Source organism: Emys orbicularis, chromosome 18 (genome assembly GCF_028017835.1).
Source record: "Emys orbicularis isolate rEmyOrb1 chromosome 18, rEmyOrb1.hap1, whole genome shotgun sequence".
In the NCBI taxonomy this organism is placed as follows: Eukaryota; Metazoa; Chordata; order Testudines; family Emydidae; genus Emys; species Emys orbicularis.
The window spans coordinates 3,268,799-3,288,916 of record NC_088700.1 but is presented as its reverse complement, the minus strand read 5'-3'; the positions used below and the strand labels follow the sequence as shown (position 1 = coordinate 3,288,916).

Genomic DNA, 20,118 nt, shown 5'->3' with positions numbered 1-20,118 from the left:
GAAATAAGTAGTGTTCATTAGGGCTGGTTCTGCCTTGACTGTAGCTCCTAGACTGCCTCAGACAGTGCTACTCGCTCATGGCTACGTGTGGAGGGCGAAATCAATATTTCAACATGGCAATGTTGCATCAGACTCAATTACAAACTCTCTGCTTGCACTTCCTCTTCCTCTATAGCAGGATTAGTGTAAATGTGGCATGCCTGCCCATGTCAGACTGAGTATGTGGAAACTTGAATGCATGTGAGAATCAGAAGAGATTCTGATCTCAAGGGGAGCATAGCTGACTGGGCCATCATGCTGTCAAGTACCTCTCTCGAACTCAATCCTTATTGAACCAGTAACTATCAGATTCCTGGGAATAGACAGGAACCCTGACTCCCTGCCGCACCCCCAATCCGAATAGACTGGTTTTGATCCTTCTGAAATGAGTGGCAAGAATGTTGGTGAGCCTGGAGGTATACCAGGCAGGGATGGGCTAGGACTCAACAGGTCTTTTCTCCCTGCATCTCTTCTAATTTGATTGTCAAACAACTCGTACTGAAACTGCTAACTTAGTTTTCCATTAGACTCTCTCTTCAGTTTCAAAATACTTCCAGTTTGTAGATATAAACACCCATAAAATCATTTTAAACTTCTGATGATGTATCCGTGTAAAATACTTAACAGTGACGCAGAAGGAGCCAGTAGAGGGAACGTAAGAGCATGCATTTCAGAGCATGTTCATGCCAAGTGGTGCTGCACCAAATCCCACTACATGGTGGCTGTTGTAGGGTGGTGGTTTTTCTCCCCCCCACCCCCCTTATTTTCACTGGATTTGACTAGATCCTATGAGAATGGACTTCCATGTCCCTGGTGTTCTGAAGCAAACCCGCTGATCCCTCTGCAAAACTGGTGTCTTTCTGGGTTCCCTTTGCACGTAGCTCTGCTCATGGGCAGAGTTTGGGGCCATCTGTAACAGTTCATGGAAAGCCCCATTTCATAACTTGAGGAAGCAGTAAGGTAGGGCCAGGCTGTGGCCACTTCTGCTTTCGCTCTTCTTCTGCTTCCAGAATTGAAAGGGAGGTAGAGGAAGCCAGACTGCAGGCACAGAAGGAAATGATGGAAGAGCTTCAGATGGCCAAGGAGCTGGCTCAGCAGGAGCTATGGGCTCAAAGGAGACTTTATGAGGATCGCATCGAACAGCTGGAAGAACAGCTGGTAAGTTTCTTAGAGTGCCTCCCCCCATTTCAAAGCAACAGCAAGAAACCACCCTCCACTCTTCAGCCATTCAAACTGCGTCAATGAGAAACTGCCCATTATGTTAATGGTCCAGCTTGAAGCTGATGTGTCTCAGGAATAGCCTTTACCTCCGCCTACGTTTATCAAAGGGTAGGAGGTTCTGAATTAAATGTGCCTGATCGAAGCACCTCTGAACTCTAGGAAAATCTGTCTTGAGATTTCTGACCCACCTGAAATCACGTAACAAGCGATTCCCTTCCACCCTCACCTTATAGCAGGAAGTTAAAATTCCAACCTTCTGTTCTCTAGGTGGATTTGGGAAGGAAGCCAGGCAGTAATTCAAAAGCAGCCTTGCAGGATGTACAGTGTGTAGCCCACGCCCCTACATGAGCAGCACCGCAATAGCCCGTGTGGTGGAGAGGAAATGCCCATTCCTGAAGCTTTGCTTTCAAGCTTCCAGGGGGTTGGCGTACTCACTATTGAGCCCCTGGCAGATATTTCCATGGGAGCTGGTAACTGTCCAGGGGGGCAGAGGGGAGGGGAATGGCTTTAATTCACACTTCTGCCTGCCTCAGGAAGACGAAATGAGTAAGAAACTCCTGAGTACAAGGAAGGCGGCTGAAGAGCTACTTGTGCGCTTGCCTGCCCTCGCTCAGGTCAGTAAGTAAAAGGTGCTTCGTGCTGTGGTGCAGAAGAACAAGCTCTAAAGTAGTTTATATAAGAGAGACTGTCAGTGTGTGACTGTCCTTGGAGGTGTCGCAGATTCTGCTACTGCAGGGCCAATGGCTTTGCTTTAAACAAAAACTATGAACCAAACGTCACTAGTGCTTCCTTTCCCATACACGACTGTTGGCGGACTTGACTTTACAATGTCAGCAGGTGCTAGGGAATGAAATTGCAGTGAGAAAACTACATAACACGTCATCCTACTATTTTCCCCCCCCCCCTTCTCCTTTTAGCATTCTCCTGCCTCATCCTCTCCATTAGCAGTGATTCCTGCCTGGATACCCCTTTTGTCTCCTCTCACAGATCCCTCTACACCGTTCAAACTATCCCTTAGTTTGGAGCATCAAGACCTATTCCTAAAACCTCCCTTCTGCAGCACTGCTAGAAAATAAATGTTGATAATTAAATGGCTTTCAAAGCATTCAGTGTTGGCTTAAGTCTACTCCTGTTGAACTCAGCAGTAATCCGATTTCATTGGGAATGCAGTCTGGCAATGCTGAGCACTTCTGAATAGCCCACCCTAAAATTGTGCGCGTCACCAGTATGTACTAGATGCTAAATGTGGGCAACTCTGGATTCTGTCTCTAACTAAATTTGTCCTTGGATTTCCCCTCCCGGGGATGGTATCTCATCTTGTGCAACATTTAGATTACAAACTCTTTGGGCTTAGACTTGTCTGTGAGGAGTCTAGCACGCTTCTGCACCTGATGAATAAGAGCCATGTTCTTTAAATGGCCAACACGTGACGACAAGCATGAAGATGGAATGGCTGGTCAGGCACAAGAGCTGGGGATTAGTGTTTCAAGGAGTTATGGCCCCAGGGAAGAGTCTGGGGATGGAGAGCCCAGGTGTCCTTAGCTGGTAGTGGTGTGCTGAAAGAATTGTGGCTCATGTCTCTTGAAGGCTCAGGATACCTAGCAAAAACGCAGCAAGTTCCTGGACCTCCTTGAGCAGGAAAAAGAGAAGCTGGCTCAGGAGATGGAGCTGCTACAGCAGACGTGTGCCACCAAAGAGCAGGAAAGGAAGATTGTGTCTGCTGAGAGTAAGTGGTTGGGTGTGTGGGTTTGTGTTTTAAATCCTCCTCAAACTAAACTTCAGGCTTGTCTTGTCTGGTAAACTTACTGGAATTGTTTCCATTTCTAGACCAAGCTCAGTGACTTCTTGCAGCATTATGGAAAGCTGGAGGGCTGTCCAATGTCATTAGCAAGAGCTCAAACAAGCACAGGATCTTCAGCAGGTAGCCCTGTTTGCTGGAGTTAGGTCTCAATCCCCCTAAAGAAATTTATAAAAGGCAGAGGGGTCTAAACCTCTCAAATGAAGCTAGGTGTGACCTTTCTGAATTCTGTTAGACGTTGGTCCTACAGCTACATAGTCCAATGTCGAGTGCAACTTGAATGTGCTTCTTTAAGGAACTCCAACTTGTTCAACTCCACCAGGGTGGATGGAACCCAGTACCCTTCACCGCACCAGTCTTGTGGGGCACAAAATGGAAAAGGGGGTGTGGTAACTGTGGACAAATGTCTGAACCAGAATGATGAGAATTGGTTAACTATTGTCCTGAAACTTCCACTATGATTTTATAATGGCTTAAGTGGGAGCAAACTTGAGTACTGGGGAAGTGGGTGGCTCAGAGAACATCACTAAGGCTGTTTTAGGAGAAAATAGCAGAGAGTAGTAACGGGTTTGGGGCAGGCTCCACATCCCAGCAGGGCCTTTCCTGCACTACTCTGGGTGGCTGGTGAATGTATTTGAGGGGTATGTCTTTAACAAGAGTTTGCATGTACTTGCTGTAAGCTTTCCTGGGAATTTAAGAATGCATCTAGTTACCATGGCATGTGCTGGAAAGTTCAGCTTGCTCATTGGGGAGAAATGTTAACACCTGCAACCTCTTCTTCTCCACCCGTCTAACTACAGTCACTGCTGGGGCTACTGGGCTTAGATTAACAGTAGGCCAATAGTCACACTTCCAAATGCTAAAACAGTGCATGGTTTCCTAGGTATGACCTACCAGCTATGAATGGAGAACCCACAACTGTGTGCATCCGAGTCACCAACACAAAATTGGGAATCTGCACTCTGTGGAATCTAGAAAAATTTGAGGAGAGGCTTGTCTCAATGAGAGAAATGTATCAGGTACAGTCTCCTGCTTTAGCTGCTACTTGGGCAGGATAAGAAATTGAAGGAAGCCAGGTAACTTGGGGATTCTGAAAAAACTCACTCTGACTCCAGACTCTCTTGTGGCATGGCACAAGCAAGCGTCGGGAAATGTGGCTTTGTGCTCTCTTGGTGTGCAGCCTCCCACCCAGGGCAGTGGAGACTGCAAAATGTTTTAACATGGCCAGCCTGAGATGTTAGTGTTGAAACTGAGTCTTCTGCAGATCTTCTGGGTCTGCATCCTTCCTGCTCTTCAGTACTACTGCTAGTCTGTCCCCTAAGAGGGATGTAGTGCTGTTCGTGGAGATGGCAGAGTAACTATCCCTTCTGCAGGACTGGCAAATCAAAAAGCCTCAGCATTGAGACCAAGTTAAATTTTACCTGGACTACTTTGTTTTGTTAATGAGGGAACTCCTGTTAAATTAGTAATGCTACTGTTGCTGGAGCTCTGCCCATGCACTGTGAGGACTCGCAGTGGACACTGTGACTGCCTGAATAAAAGGGGGAAATGGGCAGGGAGAAGAGGAAACTCTCCATGTTTCCCTACAATTATTGTTTAAACTTTGTCACTAAAAGTTGGTGCAGAAACTTCACGCGATTGTCGCACCTGTGTAATGAGCGCTTCAATCTCCAATCCCGGCTCTCGTAGGCACTCCTGAAGGTCCTAGGAGATGTAAAAGTGCCATGTCTGGCACATCTACTGTACGAGCTGCTGGAGATGCAATAGAAGGAGAGCAGTTTTGTGGAGACTGAAAGACCAGACTCGGATTAACAAGAATCCCCTCCTCTAAAAATGGCTGTCAAAGCCAAACGTTTTTCCTAAGCAGTGCTCCTGCAATAGCTGGTCCGAGCCCAGGAAAGCTGCTAAAAGCCACCAGAATGTGAGGTTAAGGGGAAAATAATGTATGTTCTGATACCAATAAATAAGGCAAAATTACCCCTCTGGCTAATGATATGAGGAAAACCAAGAGTTCAAACTAGTGTCATACCTTGGTGCACCTGCCTATGCTCAGGGTGGGGGCAGATCTACCCTGCTCATGTTCTCCCCCCTTGATGACCAAAGGCTGAAGCATCACTGGTCTCCCCATGTTCGTGTCTAGTGCTTCAACAGGTCTGGCCTCCGTTTTCCCCTTTATTTCCTAATGTGACTTTTTTGCAGAGGAAAATGCTACCTATTGGCAAGTGCTTACCCTGCAGAACAGAGGGCACATCTTCCAGTATTTTTTGTTCATTCAAAGTTGTTTCTCTCTCTCTCTCCAATTTTAGGTGTATTTTATTGAGGTTTCAAATGTATTAAATGCTTCCCATCTCCTCCTCAGGGATCCTATGATGGCAACGGAGATAGCCTCTTTTATGATCTGACTGGTACCTGGGAAGCAGTTGTGAAACCTCCATCACCTAACAGGTACAGGCAGACAGGAGGAGTCCCACAGCATTAGTGCTTTAGTCCTGTACTGAGACCTGTCCAGGTTTACTGTCTCTATGAAACGAAGATAAAAGTGGCACATCAAATTCTGTCTGAATGTTGTGGCTACTCTAGTTACAAGTAATGCAGGGTGAGTGAAATTGAAAAGATAAATAAAAACACATTCTTTTCTTATTTAGTTCACTTTGGCATTTGACAGCACTCGTGTGTAGCCAATTTCACTCTTCCCCTGGGTTGCTGGCCACTTTTTTCCCCTTGTTGAAAAGACTCTTGTGAACATCAGCAGGGGAGCAGGAAAACACTTAATGTATAAGATTTCTTTTGAAGTTCAAGACGTGGTATTTAAAGAAGACTCGATCAGTTAGTCGCTAACTCCCAGTACTGCTGGAATGAATCTACTTGCTACTGGCCAAAACAATAGAAATGGGCCTGATCAGCAGTGTTTCTCTACAAGGTTAATATCCCAATCGCAGATGCCTCCCCTGCGCCAGTAACTGGATTCTGGTCTTCACTATTAATGCACCTTTTACTCTTGCATGTGCAGTAGTTCAGCTAGCGTGGCAGGCTTCGCCTCCTGGTTCTCGTTCACTAACTGCACCGGTGGGCTAGGCCTATTTGACCTTCGAACAAGTGGCCCGAAGGACAGGAGCAGAAGCTGTCTGATATCTTGGTGATGAGAATGGTCTGCTCCAGTCCAGCTTTCTCTTGCCTTCTCCCCTTCAGTGAGCACAAGGGCCCCTCATTTCCCAAAGAAGGCTAACAGAGCCACTGAGGGTTCTGGATCATGCATCCCTGGCTTTGCTTACCTGATGTCCACTGTCTGCCTTGACTGTGGCTGGGAGCTGAAGGGGAGGCATGGCCAGCTGTCATTGACTCCGCCCTGGAGTCCTGTGCTGGTTCAGGCTTCCCAAAATGTACCACACTCCTCTCTGTCCCAGGAAGCTGACCAGTCCTTGAACTGTGAAACCGCTCACGGTGACAGAACCATCTGGCACATTGGGACTGATTGGTTGAAGCCCAACACTTAGTTTTTAAACCAATCTGACTGTGTCCCTTTAAGATGGCACTCGCTATTGGGGGGGGGGGGGTTGTTACAGGCAGGGATGCAAACCAGTGCTTGATGGCAAACAAATGTCTGCCTTGCACAAATGGCAACCAACTCTAGCTACTTCATTTGCCGCCGTTAGAATTAATAGGTGTGTATCCTCCTGCAGGTGGGTTTCCCACAAAGCCTTAGGGAATGGCTAGACAGTCCATGGCAGGAACTCCTCGCTGTTCCAGGACAGTCACAAGATGCTGAGCTGCCTCCAGACATTGGGTGAGAGGGAACCACTGGTCTCAGCTTTTCAAACAGACCAAGACCTATGGCTCTGATAGCACTTCATAGCATGGTGCTTAGGACAAAAGCTAGAATTTCATAGCTGACACAAATGGAAGAGATGGGATTTTCTGAACCCTTTTGTTGGGGGGTGGGGGGGGGGGATTTCTGCTCTACCCTTAGGTGTGATCCAGTGCATCAGAGGGAACTCTGACTGTCTAGATAATCTGGAGACCTGCCTGCTGTTGGGAACCTGGTCAGCCTCTGTTGTACATCCTTACAAGCCAGAAGGAATGGTCTGCAGAGTCCACTACTCCTGGGGTAGTAAGGAAGATGTAGCAAATGTGGCCCCATCCATGTGGGGCTGGAATCAAGGACCATATGTAAACTCGGCTGCAGCTAAACCAGCTTTTAGCATAGCATTGCCTGGGTCAAACTCTGTTAGAAGCATTATTCTGAAAACCAACAACTGAAGGACATGGCTGAGATCTGTGCTGACCAGTCCTCAGTTACCACAGTGACCCTTGGACAACTACCTCGAGGCTAGTGGACACTGTGCTTTCAGAATCCAGCTTAAAGGGGCTTGAAATCCTGTTGAAGTGCAGGGAGTGCTCAGCTTTGGGATCTTGGGGCCTGTCTAATTCTTGCACTGGCTAGCCCTGGACCAGAAATGGGCTTTGTGAGAACCCTGTTGATATCCAGCTTTAAACAGCCTTTCCCAACTCTGTTCAACAGCCAGTCTGGATGTGATGTGGGTGACTGGCTAAGCCAGCCAAATCCTTTTAGGAGAAACTGATGGGGGGGGTGGGGGAGGAGAGAAGGGATAGGGTGTGTGGGAGGGACTTGTCTGCATGGAGTGAAGGTGTAGGAAGGAGGGGTGTCCGGGAATAGAACCAAATGGCCCGTCTGAGTGCTGGGTGGATGGTAGACAGGAATAGTCAGTGGCGTGAGAGTAACTGAATAAGAAGAATAATGGCTCCGGCTCCTATTTTTTCTACTAAAAGTTCCTAGGTTACTCTGATTTGTTATAGACGATAGCACTAAATAGGAGCCTTGCCCAGACTCCCTCGAAAGGCTCTGTAATACCAGCAGCTGGTGTCCTACTGCGCAGGGACACAATTGAGTCTGTTCCTGCAGACAATATGCCTGTCACTGGAAAATATAAAACTGGCAATTAATGGAAGAGGCTCTGTGTTGAGCTTTCAGTCTGGACAATACGAAGGGTCTGGAAGAGCAAGATTAAGCCTGGCATGTCTACAGGAGCTTGTTAAACAGTCTCAGCAAGGTTTGTTTTAGGCATTCAGAAAAAAAAATGGTCAGAGTTGACTCTTCAAATGAGCCTAGGACCCAGGCTAGCATTGGAATAGAACCAGCAACGCTGAGTCTGCGCCTGGGAAAGGAAGGAATGTCTCCTCAACTGAGCAGTCAGCTGGGTGCAATGTGGCTCATCCAAAATATACATCAAATAGGATTTGTATCAAATGTAACTTTAGTTACAGTTCCTCCAACTACTGCCCTCAGTTAGTGTCTAAATACAACCTGCATCAAGACTTAAATATATAAAAATCTTTCTACGGTGCTCTGAACGCATCAAGGGGATGGGGGGGGGGGGAGGACACTATTCAGCATTTAAAGTCTCTGTGTAAGTTTAGTTACAAAACGCAACACATTTACTAATGTGAAGGTCTGGGAACTAGACACGCTATGCAGATAGCACATGGAATTAACATTTGCACCATTCTGTTTGTTTAAAATGTGCTGCCCCAGTGCTCTAAATGGATGGCTGAACTTCAAAGTGAACCAGCACATAAACCCTCCTGCACTCCAAACCCCCCCCTTCCCCTGCCCCTGAAAGCACCGAATTTCCCGTGACCCAGTTCTGGGCACTCAACTCACCGTGACTCCTAGAAAGAACTTCACAGAACAAATAGAGCTCACAGCTTGACTTGAACATTAACAAATGTCTCTCCCTGGTGAACCGGGTGGGGGGGCAACTTCCCCAGGTGTCTCACCCTTCCTGACCTCTACATTGCGGTGCAGTTAGCTTGAGCAGCCTGTCTGAGCTCCACTGCCATGGGCTTACAGCATAAAGGAGGGTCTCTGAGGTACTTGGCAACTCAAAGAATTTTAAGACTTTGTAGGCTCAAGCTAATGCACCTGGCACTGGGCCCAGTTACCTTCTGGGTTTAAGTCACAAGCCTGAAGTTCTCCAGGTAAGAAATCTAAGAACCTTTTCTCTGCTCTTTGTGCTGCCAAAGAATGGGGCTTAAATTCTTTGGAGCCAAGTCCAGTTTCCCATCTTTCTGCAAGTGGTGCAGAATAGCTCCTAATGGCTCTCCTAGGAAACAAAACAGTAAGGAAGGGCTGGGGAGAAGCATATGTGAATCTATCTTCATGCTGCCTAAAGCCCCATAGCCCAGGGGGTGGCCCACTGAGCCACTGGGTGTAATCCCATTGCATCGAAGAGAGGCATCAGCATCCCATCTATGCTTTAACCCTTGTGGAGTGGATCTCTTTCTTAAGGGGGGGGGAACCCCACAAGGCTGCAGGCAGCTTGGCCAGCTAATCTCAAATTCCTTGTTTTCTGTCAGGGGCAGGAGTCCTCTCAGCCGTCAGACATCAGGAAAGCTACTGGGGAAAGGTAAGTAGGCTTGTTATACACCACTGGATACCTCTTCTGTGCTAATGCTGCTTAAAATCAATAATCCAGCAGTATTAGACGTAATGATGAACTAGCAGGGTCTGGTTCTGTTTTTCATAGATTCTAGGACTGGAAGGGACCTCGAGAGGTCATCGAGTCCAGTCCCCTGCCCGCATGGCAGGACCAAATACTGTCTAGACCATCCCTGATAGACATTTATCTAACCTACTCTTAAATATCTCCAGAGATGGAGATTCCACAACCTCCCTAGGCAATTTATTCCAGTGTTTAACCACCCTGAAAGTTAGGAACTTTTTCCTAATGTCCAACCTAGACCTCCCTTGCTGCAGTTTAAGCCCATTGCTTCTTCTATCCTTAGAGGCTAAGGTGAACAAGTTTTCTCCCTCCTCCTTATGACACCCTTTTAGATACCTGAAAACTGCTATCCTGTCCCCTCTCAGTCTTCTCTTTTCCAAACTAAACAAACCCAATTCTTTCAGTCTTCCTTCATAGGTCATGTTCTCAAGACCTTTAATCATTCTTGTTGCTCTTCTCTGGACCCTTTCCAATTTCTCCACATCTTTCTTGAAATGCGGTGCCCAAAACTGGACACAATACTCCAGCTGAGGCCTAACCAGAGTAGAGCGGAAGAATGACTTCTCGTGTCTTGCTCACAACACACCTGTTAATACATCCCAGAATCATGTTTGCTTTTTTTTGCAACAGCATCACACTGTTGACTCATATTTAGCTTGTGGTCCACTATAACCCCTAGATCCCTTTCTGCCGTACTCCTTCCTAGACAGTCTCTTCCCATTCTGTATGCGTGAAACTGATTGATTTTTTCTTCCTAAGTGGAGCACTTTGCATTTGTCTTTGTTAAACTTCATCCTGTTTAACTCAGACCATTTCTCCAATTTGTCCAGATCATTTTGAATTATGACCCTGTCCTCCAAAGCAGTTGCAATCCCTCCCAGTTTTGTATCATCCGCAAACTTAATAAGCGTACTTTCTATGCCAATATCTAAGTCGTTAATGAAGATATTGAACAGAGCCGGTCCCAAAACAGACCCCTGCGGAACCCCACTCATTATGCCTTTCCAGCAGGATTGGGAACCATTAATAACAACTCTCTGAGTACGGTTATCCAGCCAGTTATGCACCCACCTTATAGTAGCCCCATCTAAATTGTATTTGCCTAGTTTATTGATAAGAATATCATGCGAGACCGTATCAAATGCCTTACTAAAGTCTAGGTATACCACATCCACAGCTTCTCCCTTATCCACAAGACTCGTTATCCTATCAAAGAAAGCTATCAGATTGGTTTGACATGATTTGTTCTTTACAAATCCATGCTGGCTGTTCCCTATCACCTTACCACCTTCCAAGTGTTTGCAGATGATTTCCTTAATTACTTGCTCCATTATCTTCCCTGGCACAGAAGTTAAACTAACTGGTCTGTAGTTTCCTGGGTTGTTTTTATTTCCCTTTTTATAGATGGGCACTATATTTGCCCTTTTCCAGTCTTCTGGAATCTCTCCCGTCTCCCATGATTTTCCAAAGATAATAGCTAGAGGCTCAGATACCTCCTCTATTAGCTCCTTGAGTATTCTAGGATGCATTTCATCAGGCCCTGGTGACTTGCAGGCATCTAACTTTTCTAAGTGATTTTTAACTTGTTATTTTTTTATTTTATCTGCTAAACCTACCCCCTTCCCATTAGCATTCACTATGTTAGGCATTCCTTCAGACTTCTCGGTGAAGACCGAAACAAAGAAGTCATTAAGCATCTCTGCCATTTCCAAGTTTCCTGTTACTGTTTCTCCCTCCTCACTAAGCAGTGGGCCTACCCTGTCTTTGGTCTTCCTCTTGCTTCTAATGTATTGATAAAAAGTCTTCTTGTTTCCCTTTATTCCCGTAGCTAGTTTGAGCTCATTTTGTGCCTTTGCCTTTCTAATAAAATAGGGTTAAAAAAATAATAATAAAACTAGGGCAATCAGGAGATCAAACTGCTCTTTAAAAATAACAGGAGTACTTGTGGCACCTTAGAGACTAACAAATTTATTAGAGCATAAGCTTTCGTGGGCTACAACCCACTTCTTCGGATGCATATGCATATGCATCCGAAGAAGTGGGTTGTAGCCCACGAAAGCTTATGCTCTAATAAATTTGTTAGTCTCTAAGGTGCCACAAGTACTCCTGTTATTTTTGCGGATACAGACTAACACGGCTGCTACTCTGAAAACTGCTCTTTATTCCTTCTCCAGCAGAAGGAAAAGATTTGGTTCCTATTAATGAAAATGGCGCTGGGCAGTAACCGCACAAGTAACCCGTGGTTCCCACTGGCTACACATGGAGCCTGTCACCCACTTTGGAGTCTGAAGTAGGGGGTGATTATTTTCAGATGTTGGCTGAAAGAACTGTCTTGGCTAGGTGAGGCGTGCTGCTCTATTTTCCCCCCCTACCCCAGACTGAGTCATTCTGAAGTTACGATACTAAACTTAAAAAATAGAAAAAAATGCCAGCTATAGTTCCTATATGTTTCTGGGAGCACCCAGACCAATGGGGGGGGGGGGGGGGGGTCTGTCACTGCCTGCCGTGTAACTTTGGGTGTCTTCATGCTACGGTTCAGTGCCCTGACACCAGTAGCCAGCTGACATAAGGTCCCTCCCTGGCTTCCATTAGCCTAGTTACTACTTTCAGGGTGACCTCAAAATCCCTTCTGGTCATGAGGGCCCCCCAAATCTGTCTCCTCAAGTTCTTGGATACCACTCAGACTTCCCCTCTGGGTTCCCAAAGGTGGGAAACCTGCCCTCAATTGTCAGCTCACTGGTGCAAACCCTCCACACAGCTTGTACAACAGACCTGCTTGAGGTAAAAACAAACAGTTTATTTAATAGAAAAATCATAGCTTCAAAGATGAAATAGTGAGGGAAAGCAAACACAAGTTACACAGAAAATGAATATAAAGGCATAACGCCTGAGTTTGCACTTTTCTATTGGCTAAATTCCATTTCCTACTGCCCCTGAACAGCTTCCCAGCATGCCCTCAGCCCTACGCTTTTATACACAATAACATTGACAATCAGTTGATTCAATTGCTTATTTGGGGTGGGGGAGGTTCAGACCCTTCAGTTCTCTCCTGGGGGTGACTTTTTTTCAGTCCCTCTCAACGAAGAACATGTCTGTTAGACTGCTCTCCAGGTTTCGTCCAGTTACCTAGTGCATGTACAAAACAGCGTGTTGAGGGTTTTTTCCTCTTTTGCCTAACGCCACAGTGCCTCTGGACGCTCCCATTCAAAATGCCAGCTGTGCTGCTGTCTGCAAACTGCTGATCGATTCAGCAATGGAGGCTCTTGGAAAGGAGGAGGAATCTGGCAGCCTCCTCTTAAAGATGCTGCTGGATCTGAAAGCAGTACTAGACTCCAGTGCAGCCATTGCTCAAGCCTGTGAACAGTGTGTCTACAGCACTGCTATGGGTAAGTGCTGGCTGGGTCATGTTTACACCAGCAGCTGGATGGTGTCTGCCTGGTCACTCCAGACCGCAGAACCCATCCCAGGCTTTTCTCACCCTTTAATATAGGGATCCCCTTTCCTTCCTCTCCACCCTTCCCAGTGTCTGATGATCGCAGCATCCAGCCCCACTGCATCAAGGTTTCCTCCGCAATAGATCAGCTAGCAGTCTGTGTCAGGCTTTTGGAGACCTGTGTTCCTTGATCTGGTGCTCTGAAGGACCATCTAGAGGCTGAAGTGAAGAAGCTTGGTGGGAATGTTGCCTTCCTGCTGAACGTAAGTCACTGTCCCCTTGAACTCCTGCGAAAGGCCATTCCATTGCCTGACCATGGCGATGGACTTTCCTAACCATGTAATGAGGAGGAGAAGCTGGTGAACGGGCAGCAGCTGTTGCATAAGAAGTCCTCTTGCATTATGTTTAACTGAACCACTTGCTTCACAGGATGTGGGGCCTCAAATACCAGCAAGGTGGCTGCAGAAACTCTTAATGCTGCCACCACTACTCGCTTAATGACTTTGTCCTGTCCTTTTGGTAGTCGGGAGCTTGGCTCCCATGGGAGGATAGACTTAGGTGGTGGTGACCCTGGATTCTGTATATCTCTGCTGGACCTGTTCACCTCCCTAGCTCTTGCCATCCATTGGAGGCAGGAGCCTGTGACAGAGCCTGTACTATGGTGCAGAGAACCAGGCAGGAAGTCCTGAACTTCTGCACTCTGAATTCTTAGCCTGAGGACTGTACAGGGGAAGGCTGGAGAGGTGCCAGGACACCTGACAACTTCAAACCTACTCAGTCCAGCCTCCCTTCTGGGAGCTCTTAATGCTGCTCCTGATCTGACCAGAGGGGTGTCTCTCTAATTCCTTGTATCCCCCTCCTCCTTGCCAGGAGTTGAGTCAAAGCACACAGCCTCCATAGTGCCTGATTTGACTGGAACCAGGTCCACAGAATCCTGGACCCGCGCAGAGAACCAGGCTATAGGGGTGGCCCTGACTCAGAGTTGCTGATCTGCTGATTAGTCCTTTTCTGGCATGTTACTTAAGGCTATAATGCGCCTCAATCCTTGCTCCAGTTGTCTGCAGCGGTGAGGCATCGCCTATGTGTGCATTGTGCTGCTAAGAAATAATCTGTCTAATGAGAGCTGAAATGGGGGATGGGCGAGAATAACAGAACTGTCCCCACTCTATCTGGCAACACAAGCAGCCTGCAAGAATGGCTCTGCCTAGAAAATGCATGTAAACCTGGGGCTCTACTGACCTAGTGTCTGTCTGTAAAAGCCTCGCTGCGCTAAGCGTGCACTGTAAAGATGATGCTTGTAATGAAATCTAGAGAGAGTCAACTTGAACATGTGCTGCCAGCCTTCTTGCCTCCCTTCTGCAGGGCTGTGAATGTGAAATTACATCCATGATCCTGGAATCCAAGGAGCAAATTGAGCCGTCAGTGATCGCTGTTGCTAGTTGGCTTGGCCAGCTAATGGTTGCTGTGGGGCCGGAAGCCAATCTTGAACGAACTGAGGTGAGGCTGAACCTTTGCCTGGGGGAGGTGGGGATGACTGTCCAGTTGTCAATCAAAACGCTGCTTCCACGGATGCTGACACTGCTCCCTGTCTGTGAGAGGCTGGTTGATGAGAGCCCCATCCAGGGCTGATAGTTCAGAGCCTCCTATGCTCTCTAATTGCTCCCTGGGATTGTGGGAACCTCCTTGGGAGCTGGGCATTGTACTGCTTGACAAACAGCTCACTACACTACCAAAAAAAAAAAAGCTGTCCAAGTCCAAATATTTGCCAAACACTCTTTGAATACTGATGAACTCTCATCTTCGAAAGCTTCTCTGCCACACATGCCTACTCAGACCGGGGGTTCAGCTGGGATAGAAACCAGGCCTGGTGTACCTTCTAGCTGGCTGGAGCTGAACTCTGCAGTAAGCTCCCCGGTTTCTGTGGCAAAGTGGAATCTCTGCAATGGATTGATCTCACAAGTGACGGTGATGGGCTTTTTTTAATAGAATTAAATGCCCAGGTTAACAATACTATGAGTAGCCCAGTATTTCTGCTCATAGCAAGATCTAAAATCCAGCTTATGCTGTACCCAAAATTCTCAATTTTCCGTGTGCTGGAGACTTTAATGGGCAGATTGCCAATGCATATCTGCATTGTAAGAGTTGTGTTGATGGCAGCTCTGGAGGCTTTGACTGCTGATAGTGGGGTCTGGTGGGGGGCAGGAATGGCTGAGAATTTTGGTCCTGAGGAGCTGATCTGTCTCCTCTTGTGGCTTGCAATGGGGATGGGAGGGAAGTGACTGAGCTTGAGGGAAATGTAGGCTTCAATTCCTACTCTTGCATCCTGGCAACCAGCCACCCCAACAGCCCCTGCCCCAGTATCCATCAATGGATTCCACAGCAGTGAATAAGCCCAGCTCTGAGTTGTCCCTCCCAGAATGCTTTGTGAAATAGGCAATGCTGACAGTCCGATGACACTTCACTAGGATGGAATGTTTGTGGTTTCAGTTCCTCCCAACCAATGTGACTGAGGCAGTCACTGGAGGGGCAGAGAGCTATATTGATATGCAGATTGATAAGAACACAGAGGAACTCCTGGACCTGCAGCGCCAGAACTTGTCTTCAGGAAAGCAGGTAATGTAACTTTCCAGGTGTGGAGGCTATTGTAGAATAGCTGCTGTGGCAATAAAGCTGGCAAGCAAAGTGCTCTGTTGTCGGGGTGTGTCGGAAGGGTTGCAGTTCTAACCGCAGTAATTGCGAATGCCCTCTAAGGGAAGACTTGGTAGACACTCTCGCTACCTGTGCAAAGCTTTCAAACAAAACTTGAGGGGAAACGCAGTGGAGGTCAGCCTGGCGCAGTAGGAGGCGGGGCAAAAACAAATACTGCAGTGGAATAACACCCCCTACTGGGTTGGGGGAAACTTTAACTTTACGAGGCAGTGAGCTGCAAAGTGACCTAATGCAACAAAGCAAGGGAGCGTGTTCACCTCTGCATCTCATTTACAAACACTGCTTCCTACTTGATTTGGCAAATATTTGCTGTGTGTGTTGAGCATACAGATGTCACTGCCCTGTAAATGAGAAGCTCTGCTCTGAAGCGGTGTAAAGATTTGCAAGCTGTGGTGATGGTGTGCGATCAAGAACTCTTGCTAATATGGTATAATTCCTCCGAAAACTAATATCGGCTTTTTAAATTGAGCCCATGTAATCTGATGTTTAGCTGGCTTGAAAATACTTAAATAGAAGCAAACCCAAGGTTGGTTACTCCCCCAGAGTCCCCAGCACAGCTTGCTCCATCATTCCACCATTAACTGCAAACCGTCAGGTGTCACAAAACATTTTGAGTAAGCAGGCTGTCTCTGTATCACAGCTGACTGTGTAAGTAGGAATAAGACCATCGGGAGACAATGGGTGCCTTAGAATGCCTCTTGAACTTATAACTGCCTCATGAGAGAAGATGTACTGATGGCTTGACTACTGTTTACACGTAGGTTCATCATTTGTGTAGACACTCATCCCTCTTCTCAGGTGTCCCTGAATGGCTGGCCGGGATTCTGCTGCTCCCTGCATGGGAAATGGACTGGTGTTCCATTTTAATTGGGGAGAGGGGAATTCACGTGCAGAGTTGGCTTACAGGGTGGTGGATAAGGGCACACTTCTGGGACCATCCAATGCTTACTGTGGCAGTGAGTCTGACTCTGCACTGACTGGTGCTCACAGAGTCTAAGTGTCGTTTAAGGCAAACCTACAGGACGCACCAATCAGTGCAGTCTCCCCTTGCTGACTTTGCTCTTGGTTATCTGGGGATAGAGGAATCTGCTCACGTTTATTCTCTCCTCCCCCTGCCCCCATGAAGTGGGGAGATAGAGGCCTCAAATCCTACAGCCTGCCCTGATATTGCTCCCCATGTTCTCTTCACCAGTGGGTCTGTCTCTACAGCAGGGTGTCCAGCATACCAGACTAAGACCTTGACTCTGAGCCAGTGCCCACCATCTCCCATACAGCTGTGCATGCTCTCACTCACAATGATGCCTACTGCTTGGTGCCCCAAGAGACACTTTCTGTGCTTGCTTATCTTTTTCTCCTTTTTAGCTGGCAGAGGAAGTCAGAAGACAGCTCCTCTCAGTTGGAAGCTCTCTGCAGTGTTTTATAGAGAAATGCAAAATATTCTGGGTGAGTGTATGTGGGAAGGGCAGGGGCTGTGCAGTTCTTGGAATAATCTCCATCAGTTGGGCATGGTAAAAGAAGGGTTGTTCACTGAAGTCACATGGTAACTTCTCTGGCTGAGAACTCTTGTGGCACTGACACTTGTCTAGCTTGCCAGACTGACATTCATACAAGGTGCTTTATAAAGTACCTCTTTTCTTGTGTCCAAGGCACTCTGTGGAGTTGCTGCTTTGTTGAGGAGCCTGCCTCATGGGAAGACATACGCCTGCTTCACTAATTTACACTCCAAGTGATTGCTCCTCCCCAGCCTCTGCGGAGATGCCTCTTGGAATATAAGCAAGAATAGCCCAGAATTCAGGGGAAATCGCTAAATAGCAGGGAAGAGGTGAGAACAGGTTTCTAGTCTAGCTAATAAGTCTTTATTTTTTATTTTTTTTTAATAGAGGGAATTTGAATCTTTCAAAAAACAGAAGTCAGAAAAACCTCCAAGTCTGAGTTTCCAAGAGCGTCTTTCCTGTTATAAAACTTTAAGCTGTGACTTGAATGCTCTCCAGGTGGCTTGGAAACAGGCCTCTACAATTGCTTTGCAGTGTCTGAAAGGTAATGCATATTTACTCATCTTACTCTTGTCTGGTCTATTTGGAGATGGTCTTCAAATTGCTGGGTGGTCGTGCCTGCAGTTGCAACTGTATGCTTCAGGCAAATGCAGCTTCTGAACATAAGTAATTGGATCTTTCTTTGATCCTCACTAGGACCAGCTACTGTTTTTAAAATATTTATAGTGAAACATGTTGGCACACAACTCTGAAAGATTTTCAGCCCAAGAGTTAACTGATTCCACAGCTAAACTGTCTTCAAAGAGCCAAGTGTGTTCAGGAAACCTTGCGTGTTGTTCTATTACACATCTTTGTTTTGGTTCTTTAAACTGCACCACTGTAAATTCATGTAGGTGAGTGGAGACTGGGTGGAGGGCAGTACTCATCGAGGACTACTTCCCCCCCCCCCCCCCTTTCCCCATCTGTAAAAGGCAGGTACTATATACAAATCTCATGAGGGGGTTGAAAGCAGCACAACCCAGGCAAGCACAAAGTCAGGACACCTGCATCTCAATTTTGGCTGTACCAGTGTCTAGCACTCTGCTTTTAGGAAAATTTGTTTAACCTCATTTTACACCTGGGTAGATAGGGAACACTTACCTCCTGAGTTGGGTGTTAGAACTATTTAATGGTTTTGCAAAGTTCTCTAGCTAGTGAAGTGCTGTGGAAGTCCTAATGGCCTCATTGTAAGCAGGAAAGCACTCAGTTAAATACTTGATGAAAGATGCAATCTGAACTTCTTTTGGTTTTGGCTCTGACCACCTCCCCTGCTCCTCACAGCAGACCAGGACCCAGACCTAGCAAAGCTGAAGCAAGCCACAGAGACCTTCTCCAAAACTGCTGTGCTGCTTGCCAAGACTTTTGATGCTTTGTGCAGCACTGCTCATGCCGAATCTCCTCATCAGTCAGTTTACCAACTGGCAGTGGTGACTAAGCAGACCGAAGCAGCTGCCTCCCAGATCCATTCTTCTGCTAGAGATTTATTGCAACTAGCACAGAGACTGGGGTCTGATAATTGCCTTCGTTCCGGGATGGACGCCCTGAAGAACAAAAGGCAGTTGCCCATGAATCCAGGGCCTGACTCAAGCATTCACTTACGGGGGAGGAGTGGGAACTATGTGTGTGTTGCTGTAGCAAAGCTGAATCGAGCATTAATCAAAAGAGAACCTCTCCCTTGAGGCTAAGAATGCTGGGGCACTGTGGAGGTGGCCCAAATACTCTAGTCTTAAAATCCTGCCTCCAGGCTCCCTGCTCCAGGGACCATTGTGGGAATGTGGCTTTGAAAATCACAACAGCACTTCACATGTTGTCCTACCTGGGAACCTTTATAAGCCTTGTTCTAATCTGTAAGGCCCATGGCATTTAATGTCCGTTTTACTCATTTGATTACGGAGTGGTGAAAAGCTAAGTTCTAACTGAAATTAAATAACTTGTGTATTTTGGGAGCACAGTCACAGCCCAGCTTTAATTTTTTTTAAAGAAGTGTTTAAATTCAGGCATGTAATTACCTTAATGATCTCCCCTCTTTCATGGGTGTCTGTGGTGGCACAAACTGCTTGTAAGGTATTAGGTAGAGAGGCCTGAATATGTTGATGTACATTAGCGCGTGTGTGTGTGTGTGTGTGTGTCGTTAAAAAGAATTTAACTAGTTTTGTTAGAGCATAGTTTGTTTGGCCAAATCATGTCCCTCTACTGTTGCTGTCCAAAAGGTTTCAAATGGACTTGTCCGTGCTTCCCAAACTTTTAATACTAAAAAGCCGATGCTTTGTATTCTGTTCTAATGTAAAATAAACAGATTTGGAGAAACTCCCCTGGGCTGTGATGGCTGCGTTTAGTTTGCTCCTGTGGTGCTGGGTGTGGGGTGAAAACACTGGAGGCCTGGAAGTCTTTAGTAGGATGTAGAAGGGCAAAGTTGGTTAGACAGGTGGGTGCCACACGGTCGGATGTCCTATCGGGCCCAGCCTTGTGGAGAGGTACAGGCCTCTCTCTAGGCTCGTTTTGGAGAAGCATTTATCCCTGTTTCTCAACCTCTCTGATACCAGGGCCTAGCTTGGTGCCTTTCTAAATTCTCAGGGAGCACTGAGGGCCTGATGCTGGTCTACAGATCGGTCCTTGAGAAACACTGACCCTCTCCCTTACCACCACCCCAGCAGCCTCCTCCAGCAGCTAGCCCCCCGGCCCTGGGCTGGGGTGGAAGGCAAGCAGCCCCCTCGTAGCCAGCTGTCCGTGGGGCCCACTCCTGCTGCAGGCAGGAGCTGCCCGGGGCCAGCCCCCCGTGCCTGGGGCTCATCCTGCTGTTGCTCCTTCCTCCAGCAGCTGGGCTCCAGCCTGGCTCCAAGGAGGTAGGAGGGCGAGTGACCAGCC

The 20,118-nt window shown here is 47.1% G+C and overlaps 1 protein-coding gene across 1 annotated transcript in view; it reads left to right on the top strand.

Annotated features, from left to right (window-relative positions):
- Positions 1-18,932, top strand: part of LOC135891421 (kinesin-like protein KIF14) — a 41,041-nt gene extending 22,109 nt beyond the window's left edge. Inside the window, 12 exon segments of the mRNA XM_065418977.1 lie at positions 1,050-1,197; positions 2,848-2,993; positions 3,942-4,077; positions 5,418-5,503; positions 9,434-9,483; positions 12,765-12,965; positions 13,103-13,275; positions 14,375-14,509; positions 15,500-15,625; positions 17,084-17,164; positions 17,602-17,758; positions 18,535-18,932. Of these exon segments, the coding sequence (XP_065275049.1) occupies positions 1,050-1,197; positions 2,848-2,993; positions 3,942-4,077; positions 5,418-5,503; positions 9,434-9,483; positions 12,765-12,965; positions 13,103-13,275; positions 14,375-14,509; positions 15,500-15,625; positions 17,084-17,164; positions 17,602-17,758; positions 18,535-18,932 (1,837 nt within the window).
- The last annotated feature ends 1,186 nt before the right edge of the window (positions 18,933-20,118 follow it).